Raw genomic sequence first — 11510 nt, 5'->3', positions numbered from 1 at the left:
ATTTTCCCCACATTTCCCCTTTTTTGCACCGTTTCCAACATTTCCCCCATTCCCCCCTCAGCGCACCCCAAACCGAGCTCCATTTCACCCCCCAGGCGGTAATTACCCCCCTGCAGGTAATTAACGGTTCCCCCCCCCGCAGCCATCGATCTGCACTGCAATATTAACGAAGGTGACTCATTAAGGCCGCCCGGAGCGGGGGGGGAAGGGAGGCCCGCGTTACTGCCTGGGGACGCAGCCCGGCCCGCAGCCCTCGGGGCCCGTTGCTATGGGCCCGTTGCTATGGGCGTGGCTCCACCCCGTTGCTATGGGTGTGGCCCCGCCCCCGACGCCCCGCCCTTCCGCTCCTCCACTTCCGCTTCCGCCGCCGCCGCCGGAAGCGTTGAGTGCCGCCGCTGCAGCCATGGCCTCAAGGTTACTGCGGGTGGGCGCGGCGCTGCGGCTTCTGCCCGCCGCCACCGGCCGGGCCGCGCCTGTGAGGAGCTTCGCCGCGCCTGGTGAGGATGGAAGGGGGGGCGGGAACCGGGGCCGGCTCTGAATCGAGGCCCGGGCCTGGGCCGCCTCTCTGACCGCCGCTCGTCCCGCAGGCGACCTCGCCACGGATGAGGAGCAGGCGACGGGGCTGGAGCGGAAGGTGATGGAGGCCATGAACAAAGGCCTGGTGAGTGCGAGGTGCTGGGCGTGGGGGTGGGACGGGAGCGCCGTTGCAGGGGATGGGGATCCCGCTGACTCCCGACCCCCTTTTCTCTCCCCCCCAGGACCCCTACAGCATGTTCCGGCCGAAGCGCTACGCGGGCACCAAGGAGGACCCCAACCTCGTGCCTTCCATCACCGATAAACGCATCGTGGGCTGCGTCTGTGAGTGTCCCCGCCGCCCCCCCCTCCCCCCCCACGTTCCCCGCCGGCCCCCCCCCCCCCCGCATTCCCCGCCCCTCTTCCCGTGCCCCCCCCCCACCCTCTGTGCTTTTTCCCCAGGTGAAGAGGACAACAGCTGCGTCATCTGGTTCTGGCTGCACAAAGGGGAGGCGCAGCGCTGCCCGTCCTGTGGCTCTCACTACAAACTCATCCCACACGAGCTGCCCCACTGAGAGCCCCCCCTGACACCCCCAAAGAGGTTCCTGGGCTGTTGAGACCCCAGCACCCATCTGGTCTTCAAAAACTGAGCCGCCGCAGCGCTCGTTCTGCTGTGTCCCCCCCACCTTATATAGAAAAAGAACTGTGTGGAAACCCTGCCTGCTGTGTGTGTGTGCTGGGGGGCGACGACAGGGGGTGGGCTGGGTGGGGAGCAGAGGAGGCTGTGGTGACCCCTTTGGCTGCTGACTGGGGGGTGGTGGGGAATCCCCTCCCCACGGGTGCTCCCTTTGGGTTGGGGCTGATAAGGAACGCCCCGTGGGAGGGGGGCAGGATGAAAAGGTAAACCTGGGAGTCGTGTTGGGGTGAGCTCCGCTTTATCCTTGTCTCTGAACTCAAAGCTGAGGGTGTGGGGCTGAGAGCGGAGAGGGGCTGCTCTGTGCCCCTCCCCCAGTGGGTGCTGTGTTTGCGTGGCCAGGCCCCACCAGCACGGCCATCCCCATTATAAAGCACCTCATCCTCACACCCAATCCCAACGCCACCTCCTTGCAGTTGGAGCCGTTTTCTCTCCTATCCCAGCACAGCCCGAGATAAGAGTCCATCTGTCCTCTTCTATCTGTCTGCCCCTCCCTGGACGTTTGTGCTCAGTGCTGTACCCTCAGTGCAGCCCTCCATCCCATGGCTGTGATGGGTGCTGTGGGCACCCGGATGGGTGGCATCAGGAGCCCCAGCTGTTTGCAGCCGCCTCATCCTCATGGGACTGAATGTGTCCAAGTCTATGGGCCGGGTGACGGCATCCCAGGGCCCTGAAGGAGCTGGCTGAGGTGGGTGCCGAGCCGCTCTCCATCATGTTTGAAAAGTCGTGGCTGCCAGGTGAGGTCCCGGATGACTGCAGGAAGGGTCACGTCACTGCCATTAAGAAGAAAGGGAGCAAGGAGGACCCGGGGAACTGCAGGCCGCTGAGTCTCACCTCTGCCTGGGAAGATCGTGGAGCAGATCCTCCTGGACGACATGCTTGATCACATGGGGAATGGGCGTGCGATCCGAGACAGCCAGCAGGGTTTCACCAGGGGAAGGTCATGCCTGGCCGATCTGGCGGCCTCCTGTGATGGAGTGACGGCATCGGTGGACAAGGGAAAAGGCGACCGATGTCATTTAGCTGGACTTGAGCCTTTGGCACGGTCCCCCACCACATCCTTATCTCCAAACTGGAGGGATGTGGATTTGATGGGTGGAGCACTGATGGATAAGGAATTGGCTGAAAGGCCGCAGACAGAGGGCGGTGATCAATGGCTCCGTGTCCAGGTGGAGGCCGGCAATGAGCGGCTCCCCCAGGGCTCTGTCCTGGGACCGGTGCTCCTTAACACCTTTATCAGTGACAGCAATGATGGCATCGAGTGCACCCTCAGCAAGTTTGCAGGTGACACCAAGTTGGCTGGAAGTGTGGATCTGCCTGGGGGCAGCGAGGCCCTACAGAGGGATCTGGACAGGCTGGAGAGCTGGGCTGAAGCCAATGGGATGAGGTTCAACAAGGCTGCGCAGAGGAAATGGACCTGGGGGTGTTGGTTGATGCTCGGCTGAACACGAGCCAGCAGTGTGCCCGGGTGGCCAAGAAGGCCAATGGCCTCCTGGCCTGCATCAGAAACAGCGTTGCCTGCAGGAGCAGGGCAGTGATCGTCCCCTGTACTGAGATCTGGTGAGGCCGCACCTCGAGTACTGTGTCCAGTTCTGGGCCCTCACTGCAAGAAAGACATTGAGGCCCTGGAGCGGGTTCAAAGAAGGGCAACAAAACTGGTGAGGGGTCTGGAGCACAAATCCTACGGGGAGGGGCTGAAGGAGCTGGGATTGTTCAGTCTGGAGAAGAGGAGGCTCAGGGGAGACCTCACTGCACTCTACAGCTTCCTGAAGGGAGGTTGTGATGTGGAGGGGTTTGGCCTCTTCTCCCAGGCAACAAACAGGAGCCGAGGAAATGGCCGCAAGTTGCAGCAGAGGAGGTTTAGGTTGGACATAAGGAAGAACTTTTTCTCTCAGGCACTGCAATGGCTGCCCAGGGAGGCGGTGGAGTCGCCGTCCCTGGCAGCGTTCGAGAGGCGTCTGGATGAGGAGCTGCGAGATCTGGTTTAGGGCTTGTGGTAGCAGCGGTGATGGGAGGGCGGTTGGACTGGATGATCTTGCAGGTCCTTTCCAACCTTGTGATTCTATGATTCTATGGTTGTATGTCACGGGGGCACTGGGCAGGACTGGTGGCCCTGGGAAGCAGGGAAGCTGCTCTGGGGGGAGGCTGTACTGCGGTCATCTCCGGAGGCCCCTTCCAGCCCCTGTCCTTTGTGACAGGCGGATGTGTGAAGGACACAGGCAGCAGGTGGAAGTTTGGTGGCCTTCCAGAGTCAAAGCACGGCAGCCCTGCGATGCCACTGGGAGTTTGAGTGTCGTCAGCCACGTCCCTCCCTTTGTCTCCATTCACTGCAGTGGGACCTGGGCACCCACGGGCTCTCTGGGCAGCAGCGCCCGGCCCTCAGCTGCCTCCGTGATGAAGTTCCCTGACATCTAATCCCAGTCGCCCCCCTTGGCGTTAAAACCATTCCCCTTTGTCCCATCACCATCTCGACACGTAAAAAGCTCATTTTCATCACGTTTATCATCTGCACCGAAACAAGGGAAGGCCGCAACGAGCAGCCACAGCAAGTGTTGGTGACGGGGCAGGCACAGAGCAATGCCTGTGACAGTGTCACAGAGAGTTCTTGTGAGCTCAGGGCAGAGGGGCTGACCCCAGCGCTCACGGAACCCCCCGCTGCCACTCTCGAGCCCCCTTGGCAGGTAAGGCAGCAGGCTCCTCTGCTCCTGGCACTGCGGCCCTCCAGGGGATCCCAGTGCCCCAGATCTCACCCAGCGCCCATTTGGGCATTTCCCCACAGAGAGAACCCCTTCACGCACGCTGACGGTGCTTCCGACACCCGACGCCGCTTTCTTTGGATCCCTTGTGCCACCACCGGCCACTGCTGCAATGCAGCCCAGCATCGGCGCAGCAGTGCTGCTGTCCTTCCAACCCCTCTACGTCCCCACCATCACCTACGTGGTGCCTCAGGCCTCCGTCTGGCCTGGGGTGCCGGGTGTCCAGGGACAGGGAGCGCAGCTCCCACCTGGGGGGCCACCTCCATCTGTGGGTCAGCTCCCACCTTGGGGGCTGCACCCAGCTACGGCTCCCCCCACGGCCCCCGCCCACGGCTGCATCCATCACCTGCAGGCAGGGCCGTGGCCTGGGGCCGTGCTCCACGGGGAGCCCCCGCAGCCCGCAGGCAGCTGCCCGCTGCAGGACCCCCATCGCCACGTCCTTCTGCCGGCACCTCCAGTGCAGCAGCAGGTGCTCCCCGCGCCCTGCACCCTGCCCAGTAGCCGGGAGCGGGCGGTGGGGCCCTTTGGAGATGCCGTGGTGCTCACGGAGGACCGGGGGCACCCAGCACCCACCGACGCGTGCCCCCAACCCAGCACGGCTCCGCTCGGCTGCAGCGGCGCAGCGCTGGAAGCAGGTGGTGAGTTTGGGGGCTGCAGAGCGGGCGGCAGGCTGTCCGCACCGGGTGGCAAAGCTGGCACTGCCTCACTGGGGATGGTCTTGCTTTTCCAGCAGCGACAACGAGCGCAGCCGTCGCGGAGGACATCGATGATCTGCTCACGTGGATCAGCGGTGAGTCTGTGGTCTGCAGAGGTGGCGGGGGGGCGTCCGCACCAAGTGGGTGTGGGAAAGCTGGCATTGCCCCCGTGGGGATTTTCTTGCTCTTTGCAGAAGTGACATCCAGTGCAGACATCCCGGTCGACGCCGCGGAGATCGATGACATCCTGACGTGGATCAGCAACGGTGAGTTCAGGGGCTGCAGAGCAGGCGGGGATGTCTGCACCGAGTGGCTGTGGGAAAGCTGGCGTTGCCCCTGTGGGGATTTCCTTCCTTTTTCCAGAAGGGACACCCGGCTCAGCCATTCCAGATGACAAGATGGAAATCGACAGCGTGCTCACCTGGATCGCCGGTGAGTTCAGGGGCCGCAGCGGTGGCGGGCGGATGTGCGCACCGAGCGGCTGTGGGAAGGCTGCCATCATCGTTCTGGGGGTGGTTTTGCTTTGACAGAAGCGTCGAGCTGTGCGGAGGTCCCCCAGCAGCCACTGCCAGCCGTCCCCAGCAGCCTCAGCACCTCTCCTGACATCGGAGCAGCCCCTGACTTTCCCAAGAGCAGCAGGGAGCTCAGCAGAGAGGCGCAGGCTGATGCCAGGCCCCTCAGCGAGCCGTTCTCAGGGCAGCCAGCATCCTGTGGGCAGCTCTCTGAGTCGCTGCTCCGCAGGCATCTGATGGAAGAGGCGCGGCAGAGGCAGCCCCGGGTGGTTCTCACCCGCCTGGCACTGCCGACCCCCCTGCACGCTCGCGTGCCTCCTTCAGCCCACGCTGCACAGCTGATAGAAGAGGCGAAGCAGAAGCAGCCCCGGGTGGTTCTCACCCGCCTGGCACTGCCACCCGGCTGCACCTCCTGCCGTGTGCCACACAGCCACCACGAGGATGGCACCGAGCCGGCCGAGTGCCCAGCGCCCGCCTGCACCACCAGGAGAGGCAGGAGCAGAGGGCACCAGCAGCGCAATGACAGCGTCCCAGCCAGGAAGAGGAAGCTGCCGCGGTGCCAGGACGCTCCAGGGCAGAAACGCCGGCGCTAGGCGAAGCTGGGTGGGCTCAGCACAAACGGGAGCCTCTGCAGAAACCGGCCCACCTGCTGCAGCAGGAGGCACGGCCACGGCCAGCAAATAAGGCTCCCTGTAGCCCTGGGCTCCTCGCCGGCCCTGCGGCACACAGAGCAGCAGCAGTGCTCCAGGGGCACCAGCACCGGCCCCAGCCCTACCCCTCCAACCCTGGCTGTCCACCACCACCACCTTGAACTGGGACGATGTGGGACTCTATTAGATTTCATTATGTTACGGTATTTTATGTTATATTATCTTCAATTATATGAAATTACATTAAATTACTAAACGTTTCGTGTTCTCTTTGCTACATCTCTGCCTGCAGTCGTTCACGCAGCCTCAAAGCCCCCCCAAATCCCTACGCCCACCTCCAGGGATGTTGGTGTGGTTGCAGCAAGCAGAGAGCTGCAGCTCCGCCCACACCTCCTCACTGATGTTCTCCATCACCACCGTGCTGCCAGTGCCCCGTGCCTTGTTTTGTGCCTGGGGAAGGAGATGGTCACGTACTGAGCATCGGGTGTGTTGAGCTGGGGGCACTGGGCAGGACTGGTGGCCCTGGGAGGCTGTTGAGGGCTGCAGAAAGCGCTGGGCACGTGTGGAGCACTGGGTCGGTTGTGGGCTCCCAGCTCAAGGCAGACTCTCCTGTGCAAGCGCTGCAGGGAAGCTGCTCTGGGGGGAGGCTGTACTGTGCTCTTCTCCAGAGGTCCCTCCCAGCCCCTCTGCTTTGTGACAGACAGAAGTTGAAAGCAGACAGCCAGCAAGTGGAAGTTTGGCAGCTTTGCAGGGTCAAAGCACCGCAGCCCTGCGATGCCACCGGCAGTTGGAGTCTCATCAGCCACGTCCCTCCCTCCGTCCCCATTCACTGCAATGGGAGCTGAGCTGGGCAAACCCGCAGGGATGGGGCACCCACAACCTCTCTGGGCAGCAGTGCCAGGGCCTCAACTTCTTACATCTTACCCTGACCAGAAGCCAACGTAAGGATTGGGGGGATTTTCCACCCTGTGTCCTGCACAGATCAAGCAAGGTCTCACACAGTTAGGAAATAATGCAGTTCTTTATTGATGTATTACTGGGATAGAAACCGCTTCGGACCCAGGAGCCGGCTGGGATTCTGCACCCCATTCACTTCCACTCACATCTGTAAACAAACAGGACAGAGCAGGTTGTGTCAAACACGTGCACATACCCATCTCCAGATGGGAACAACGGAGGATCTCTCCACAGCACCCATCTCTCCCTTCCACGCAGCAGCATCTCAACCATACGTGCAGGGTGCCTGCAGTGGCACCGTGCTGATACACAGCAATCCCTGTGTGGAACTGTCTGGAAGCGGGGAGGGGAAGAGAACAGAATGAAATGGAGAGGGGAGGAAAAGAGAACGGGAGGGGGAGCCCCAAAGGCTCTGTTCTGGCAGTGATTTACATCCAGGTTCCACCTCAGGAACAAAAGCTGAGTCTGACCAGGCAACCGCAGGAACAGAACCAGCGTAGTCATCTAGAATCACAAAGAGATGAGAGAAGTTTCCATCAAACGCGTGCAACACCATCATGGTCAACATGTGGCCACATCGGGCCTCTACTGCAGATCTGTGATGGGCACAAAGGAAGGTGAAATCACAGCACGGGAGGAAAACGTGCCTGGCTCTTCCCTTGGGCTGGGGCTGATGGGGGTCCCTGTGTTGGGAACTGAGTGCTGGCCACCTTCCCTGCCCAGCATGTCCCCCATGCAAGGACAGCCCCAGAGCAGCCTGCAATCTGGCCGTGGGGACACAGCCTGACTTCTTGCCCACCATGTCGCTCACTTTTCTTCACCCACCTGCTCCTGGTGCTCTCCATGGAGCAGCACTGTCCTTCCAGCACGTTGCAGCCATCAGGAGGAGGAGTATGAGACGGGCAGAGGCCATAGCTCCCCACACTCGTCCCATGCTGTCACCACAACTGCAGCCACAGCAAGTGCTGGTGACAGGGCAGGCTCAGAGCAATGCCTGTGACACCACGGGTCCATGTCAGAGAGGGGCACTGTGAGCTCAGGGCAGAGGGGCTGACCCCAGCGCTCACGGAACCCCCCGCTGCCACTCTCGAGCTACCATGGCAGGTAAGGCAGCAGGCTCCTCTGCTCCTGGCACTGCGGCCCTCCAGGGGATCCCAGTGCCCCAGATCTCACCCAGCGCCCATTTGGGCATTTCCCCACAGAGAGAATTCCTCCACGCACGCTGACGGTGCTTCCGACACCCGACGCCGCTTTATGTGGATCCTTCGTGCCTCCACCGGCCACTGCTGCAATGCAGCCCAGCATTGGCGGAGCAGTGCCGGTGTCCTTCCAACCCCTCCACGTCCCCACTGTCACCTACATGGTGCCTCAGGCCTCTGTCTGGCCTGGGGTGCCGGGTGTCCAGGGACAGGGAGCGCAGCTGCCACCTGGGGGGATGCCCCCAGCCGTGGTTCAGCTGCCACCTGGGGGCATGTCCCCAACTGTGGTTCAGCTGCCACCTGGGGGCATGTCCTCAACTGTGGTTCAGTTGCCACCTGGGGTGATGCCTCTAATGATGGGTCAGCTGCCACCTGGGGGGATGCCCCCACCTGTGGTTCAGTTGCCACCTGGGGGCATGTCCCCAGCTGTGCTTCAGCTGCCACCTGGGGGGATGCCCACAGTTGTCAGTCAGCTCCCAGCTGGGGGGATGCCCTCAAACTTTGGTCAGCTGCCATCTGGGGGGATGCCCCCAGTTGTCAGTCAGCTCCCAGCTGGGGGGATGCTCCCAAACTTTGGTCAGCTGCCATCTGGGGGGCAGCAGTTACCCCTGGTCACGCTCCTACCTGGAGAGATGAAGCCAGGTATGCCTGCCCCCCGCGCCCCTGCCCGCTGCTGGGAACATCCCCTGGTGGCAGGGACGCAGCAGCCCCAGCAACCGATGGAGCTGCGGCCTGGGGCTGTGTTGCACGGGGAGCCCCCGCAGCCCGCAGACAGCTGCCCGCCGCAGGGCCCCGACCGCCCCGGCCCCTCAACAGTCCTCCGAGGAGCTCCAGTGTGCCCCCGTCCCACCACGGCTCCGCTCACCTGCAGCACCGCAGCGCTGGAATCAGGTGGTGAGTTTGGCGGCTGCAGAGCGGGCGGCAGGCTGTCCGCACCGGGTGGCTGTGGGAAAGCTGCCATTGCCTCACTGGGGATGTTCTTGCTTTTCCAGCAGCGACAACGAGCTCAGACATCCAGGAGGACATCACTGACTTCAATGCCCTCCTGACTTGGATGAACAACGGTGAGTTTGGGGCAGCAGAGCTGGCGGGAGGGCGTTTGCCCCGAGCGGGTGTGGGAAAGCTGGCATTTCCCCCGTGGGGATTTTCTTCCTCTTCCAGAAGTGGCACCCAAAACAGAGGTCCCGGATGACGTCCCGGATGATACGCCGGACATGGATGAGCTCCTGGCTTGGATGAACAACGGTGAGTTTGGGGGCAGCAGAGCTGGCGGGGGTTGTCTGCACTCAGTGGGTGTGGGGAAGCTGGCATTACCCCTGTGGGGATTTTCTTCTTTTTCCAGAAGCGACATCCAACACAGAGATCCCGGACAACATCCCGGACATGGATGACCTGCTCACATGGCTGAACACCGGTGAGTTTGGGGCTGCAGAGCTGGCAGGGGAGGGTCTGCACTCAGTGCCTGCGGGAAGGCTGTCCTCACTCTTCTGGGGATGTTCTTGCTTTTTCAGAAAGGGCGAGTCCTCAGGAGGTCCCCCAGCAGAACCAGGACCCTGTTGAAACCGAAACAAAGGGGACCGAAGGTACTGACATTGCAGAAGAGGAAAGTCTTCACGATGAGCTGCTACCTGAACTGGACAGCCAGGAAAGGGCAGAGCTGCTGCGGTGGATCGATGCCACACAGCCACCGAGCCCAGACGTCCCCAGCAGCACAAAAACGTCACCGTTCATCTCAGGGCTCCCTGACTTTCCCTGGGCCAGCAGGGAGCAAAACGGAGAGGCAGAGACTGAGGCCTGGATCAGCAGCGACCTGTTCTGCACGCATCCATCGTGCTCCAGGCAGCTCCCCAGGCCGCTGCCCTGCATGCCTTTCCTGCTGCCCCGCAGCACATCACCAGAGCTGCCCATGCCGGCCCCCCTGGATGTCCCAGCACCTCCTTCGCCCCGCACAGCACATCTGATAGAAGAGGCGAAGCGGAAGCAGCCCCGGGTGGTTCTCACCCGCCTGGCACTGCCACCCGGCTGCATGTCCTGCCGTGTGCCAGACAACCACCACAATGACGATGACGGCACCGAGCCGGCCGAGTGCCCAGCGCCCGCCTGCACCACCAGCGGGCACCAGCAGTGCACTGGCAGCTTCCCAGCCAGGAAGAGGAAGCTGCCGCATGGCCAGGACGCTCCAGGGCAGAAACGCCGGCGCTAGGCGAAGCTGGGTGGGCTCAGCACAAACGGGAGCCTCTGCAGAAACCGGCCCACCTGCTGCAGCAGGAGGCACGGCCACGGCCAGCAAATAAGGCTCCCTGTAGCCCTGGGCTCCTCGCCGGCCCTGCGGCACACAGAGCAGCAGCAGTGCTCCAGGGGCACCAGCACCGGCCCCAGCCCTACCCCTCCAACCCTGGCTGTCCACCGATGTCATCTTGGACTGTTAAGTTCTGTTACATTACGTTAAGTTACATTAAATTATTAAATGTTTTATATTCACTTTCCTACGCCTCCACTTGCAGTCGTTCCTGCAGCACTAAACCCCCCAGAGCCCAGTGCCCACCTGCGGGGCAGGACGGGGCAGCACAAAGGGCCGTGTCCCAGGGCTGCCCCCACCGGCCCCATCCCTCCCCTCCAAAATCCCCTCCCCTCCTCAGTCAGCACTGGGTTGCAATGCAGGGATGGGGAACGGCTGGCCTCCAGTCACTGCCTCCTCAGTCAGCACCATCCCCTCCATCTCTGTTACAGCAGGAGACACGCACAGCTCCATACAGCTACAAACACGTGGAGTGGGGCAGGAAATCCCCCCCACTGTAAGGGGATTTGATGGGTGGAGCACTGATGGATAAGGAATTGGCTGAAAGGCCGCAGACAGAGGCTGGAAAGGTGGGCCCGGGTGAACCTGATGAGGTTCAACACAACAAAGTGCAGAGTTTTGCACTTGGGCCGGAAGAATCCCAGGCATCCATACAGACTGGAAGGAGCAGTCCTTGAGAGCAGCCCTGCAGGGAAGGACCTGGGGGTCCTGATGGATGAAAAGCTGACCGTGAGCCAGCAGTGTGTGATTACAGCTCGGAAAGCAAATGGGATCCCGGGCTCCATCAGCAGAGAGGTGGCCAGCAGGGACAGGGAGGTGATCGTCCCCCTCTGCTCTGCTCTTGTGAGGCCCCATCTGCAGCACTGCGTCCAGGGCTGGAGCCCCCAGCACAAGAAAGACAGGGAGCTGTTGGAGAGGGTCCAGAGGAGCCACAGAGATGAGCAGGGGGCTGCAGCACCTCCACTACAAAGACAGGCTGAGGGAGCTGGGCTTGTTCAGCATGGAGAAAAGAAGGCTGCGGGGTGACCTCAGTGCAGCCTGTCAGGACCTAAAGGGAGCCACAGACAGGAGGGGAATCAACCCTTTGAAAGGGGAGATAACAGCAGGACAAGGGAAATGGTTTGAAGTTGAGGGAGGGCAGATTGAGGTTGGATGTCAGGGGGAAGTTGTTTGCTGTGAGAGCGGTGAGGTGCTGAACAGCTGCCCAGAGAGGCTGTGGATCCCCGTCCATCCCT

General features: G+C 62.0%; 4 protein-coding genes across 5 annotated transcripts; all 4 read left to right on the top strand.

The window, feature by feature from the left end:
* The first annotated feature begins 335 nt into the window (after nucleotides 1-335).
* On the top strand, nucleotides 336-1232 carry COX5B (cytochrome c oxidase subunit 5B). The gene is made up of 4 exons (XM_085242988.1): nucleotides 336-497; nucleotides 588-661; nucleotides 759-858; nucleotides 976-1232. Exons 1-4 carry the CDS (start codon nucleotides 404-406, stop codon nucleotides 1086-1088), a joined length of 381 nt encoding a protein of 126 aa, XP_085099114.1. The 5' UTR covers nucleotides 336-403; the 3' UTR covers nucleotides 1089-1232.
* A 2192-nt stretch (nucleotides 1233-3424) lies between these two features.
* Nucleotides 3425-4976, top strand: LOC146542855 (uncharacterized). Its single transcript, XM_085242982.1, has one exon. The coding sequence runs from the start codon at nucleotides 4076-4078 to the stop codon at nucleotides 4856-4858; it is 783 nt and encodes a 260-aa protein (XP_085099108.1). The 5' UTR covers nucleotides 3425-4075; the 3' UTR covers nucleotides 4859-4976.
* On the top strand, nucleotides 4861-6021 carry LOC146542854 (uncharacterized). Of its 2 annotated transcripts, XM_085242987.1 has the most exons (3): nucleotides 4861-4924; nucleotides 5022-5090; nucleotides 5189-6021. In XM_085242987.1, exons 2-3 carry the CDS (start codon nucleotides 5057-5059, stop codon nucleotides 5761-5763), a joined length of 609 nt encoding a protein of 202 aa, XP_085099113.1. In that variant the 5' UTR covers nucleotides 4861-4924; nucleotides 5022-5056; the 3' UTR covers nucleotides 5764-6021. The 2 variants fall into 2 exon arrangements, with proteins under 2 accessions (XP_085099113.1, XP_085099112.1); XM_085242986.1 differs by lacking the exon at nucleotides 4861-4924 and having other exon boundaries at nucleotides 4955-5090.
* A 1743-nt stretch (nucleotides 6022-7764) lies between these two features.
* LOC146542853 (uncharacterized) lies at nucleotides 7765-10463 on the top strand. Its single transcript, XM_085242702.1, has 4 exons — nucleotides 7765-8870; nucleotides 8969-9162; nucleotides 9216-9390; nucleotides 9488-10463. Exons 1-4 carry the CDS (start codon nucleotides 8069-8071, stop codon nucleotides 10177-10179), a joined length of 1863 nt encoding a protein of 620 aa, XP_085098828.1. The 5' UTR covers nucleotides 7765-8068; the 3' UTR covers nucleotides 10180-10463.
* Nucleotides 10464-11510: the final 1047 nt, after the last annotated feature.

This window comes from Meleagris gallopavo, chromosome 24, assembly GCF_905368555.1.
Source record: "Meleagris gallopavo chromosome 24, MGAL_WU_HG_1.1, whole genome shotgun sequence".
NCBI classification, from domain to species: Eukaryota; Metazoa; Chordata; class Aves; order Galliformes; family Phasianidae; genus Meleagris; species Meleagris gallopavo.
The sequence above is the reverse complement of the archived record's forward strand: the minus strand, read 5'-3'. Positions and strand labels throughout refer to the sequence as shown.

Coding starts and splice junctions, on each gene's coding strand:
- COX5B (XM_085242988.1), top strand. CDS start 404: ATGGCCTCAAGGTTACTGCGGGTGGGCGCGGCGCTGCGGCTTCTGCCC. Junction 498..587: donor GAGGAGCTTCGCCGCGCCTG/GTGAGGATGGAA, acceptor CTCGTCCCGCAG/GCGACCTCGCCACGGATGAG. Junction 859..975: donor ACGCATCGTGGGCTGCGTCT/GTGAGTGTCCCC, acceptor CTTTTTCCCCAG/GTGAAGAGGACAACAGCTGC.
- LOC146542855 (XM_085242982.1), top strand. CDS start 4,076: ATGCAGCCCAGCATCGGCGCAGCAGTGCTGCTGTCCTTCCAACCCCTC.
- LOC146542854 (XM_085242986.1), top strand. CDS start 4,955: ATGTCTGCACCGAGTGGCTGTGGGAAAGCTGGCGTTGCCCCTGTGGGG. Junction 5,091..5,188: donor CGTGCTCACCTGGATCGCCG/GTGAGTTCAGGG, acceptor TTGCTTTGACAG/AAGCGTCGAGCTGTGCGGAG.
- LOC146542853 (XM_085242702.1), top strand. CDS start 8,069: ATGCAGCCCAGCATTGGCGGAGCAGTGCCGGTGTCCTTCCAACCCCTC. Junction 9,163..9,215: donor GCACCCAAAACAGAGGTCCC/GGATGACGTCCC, acceptor TGGCTTGGATGA/ACAACGGTGAGTTTGGGGGC. Junction 9,391..9,487: donor GCTCACATGGCTGAACACCG/GTGAGTTTGGGG, acceptor TTGCTTTTTCAG/AAAGGGCGAGTCCTCAGGAG.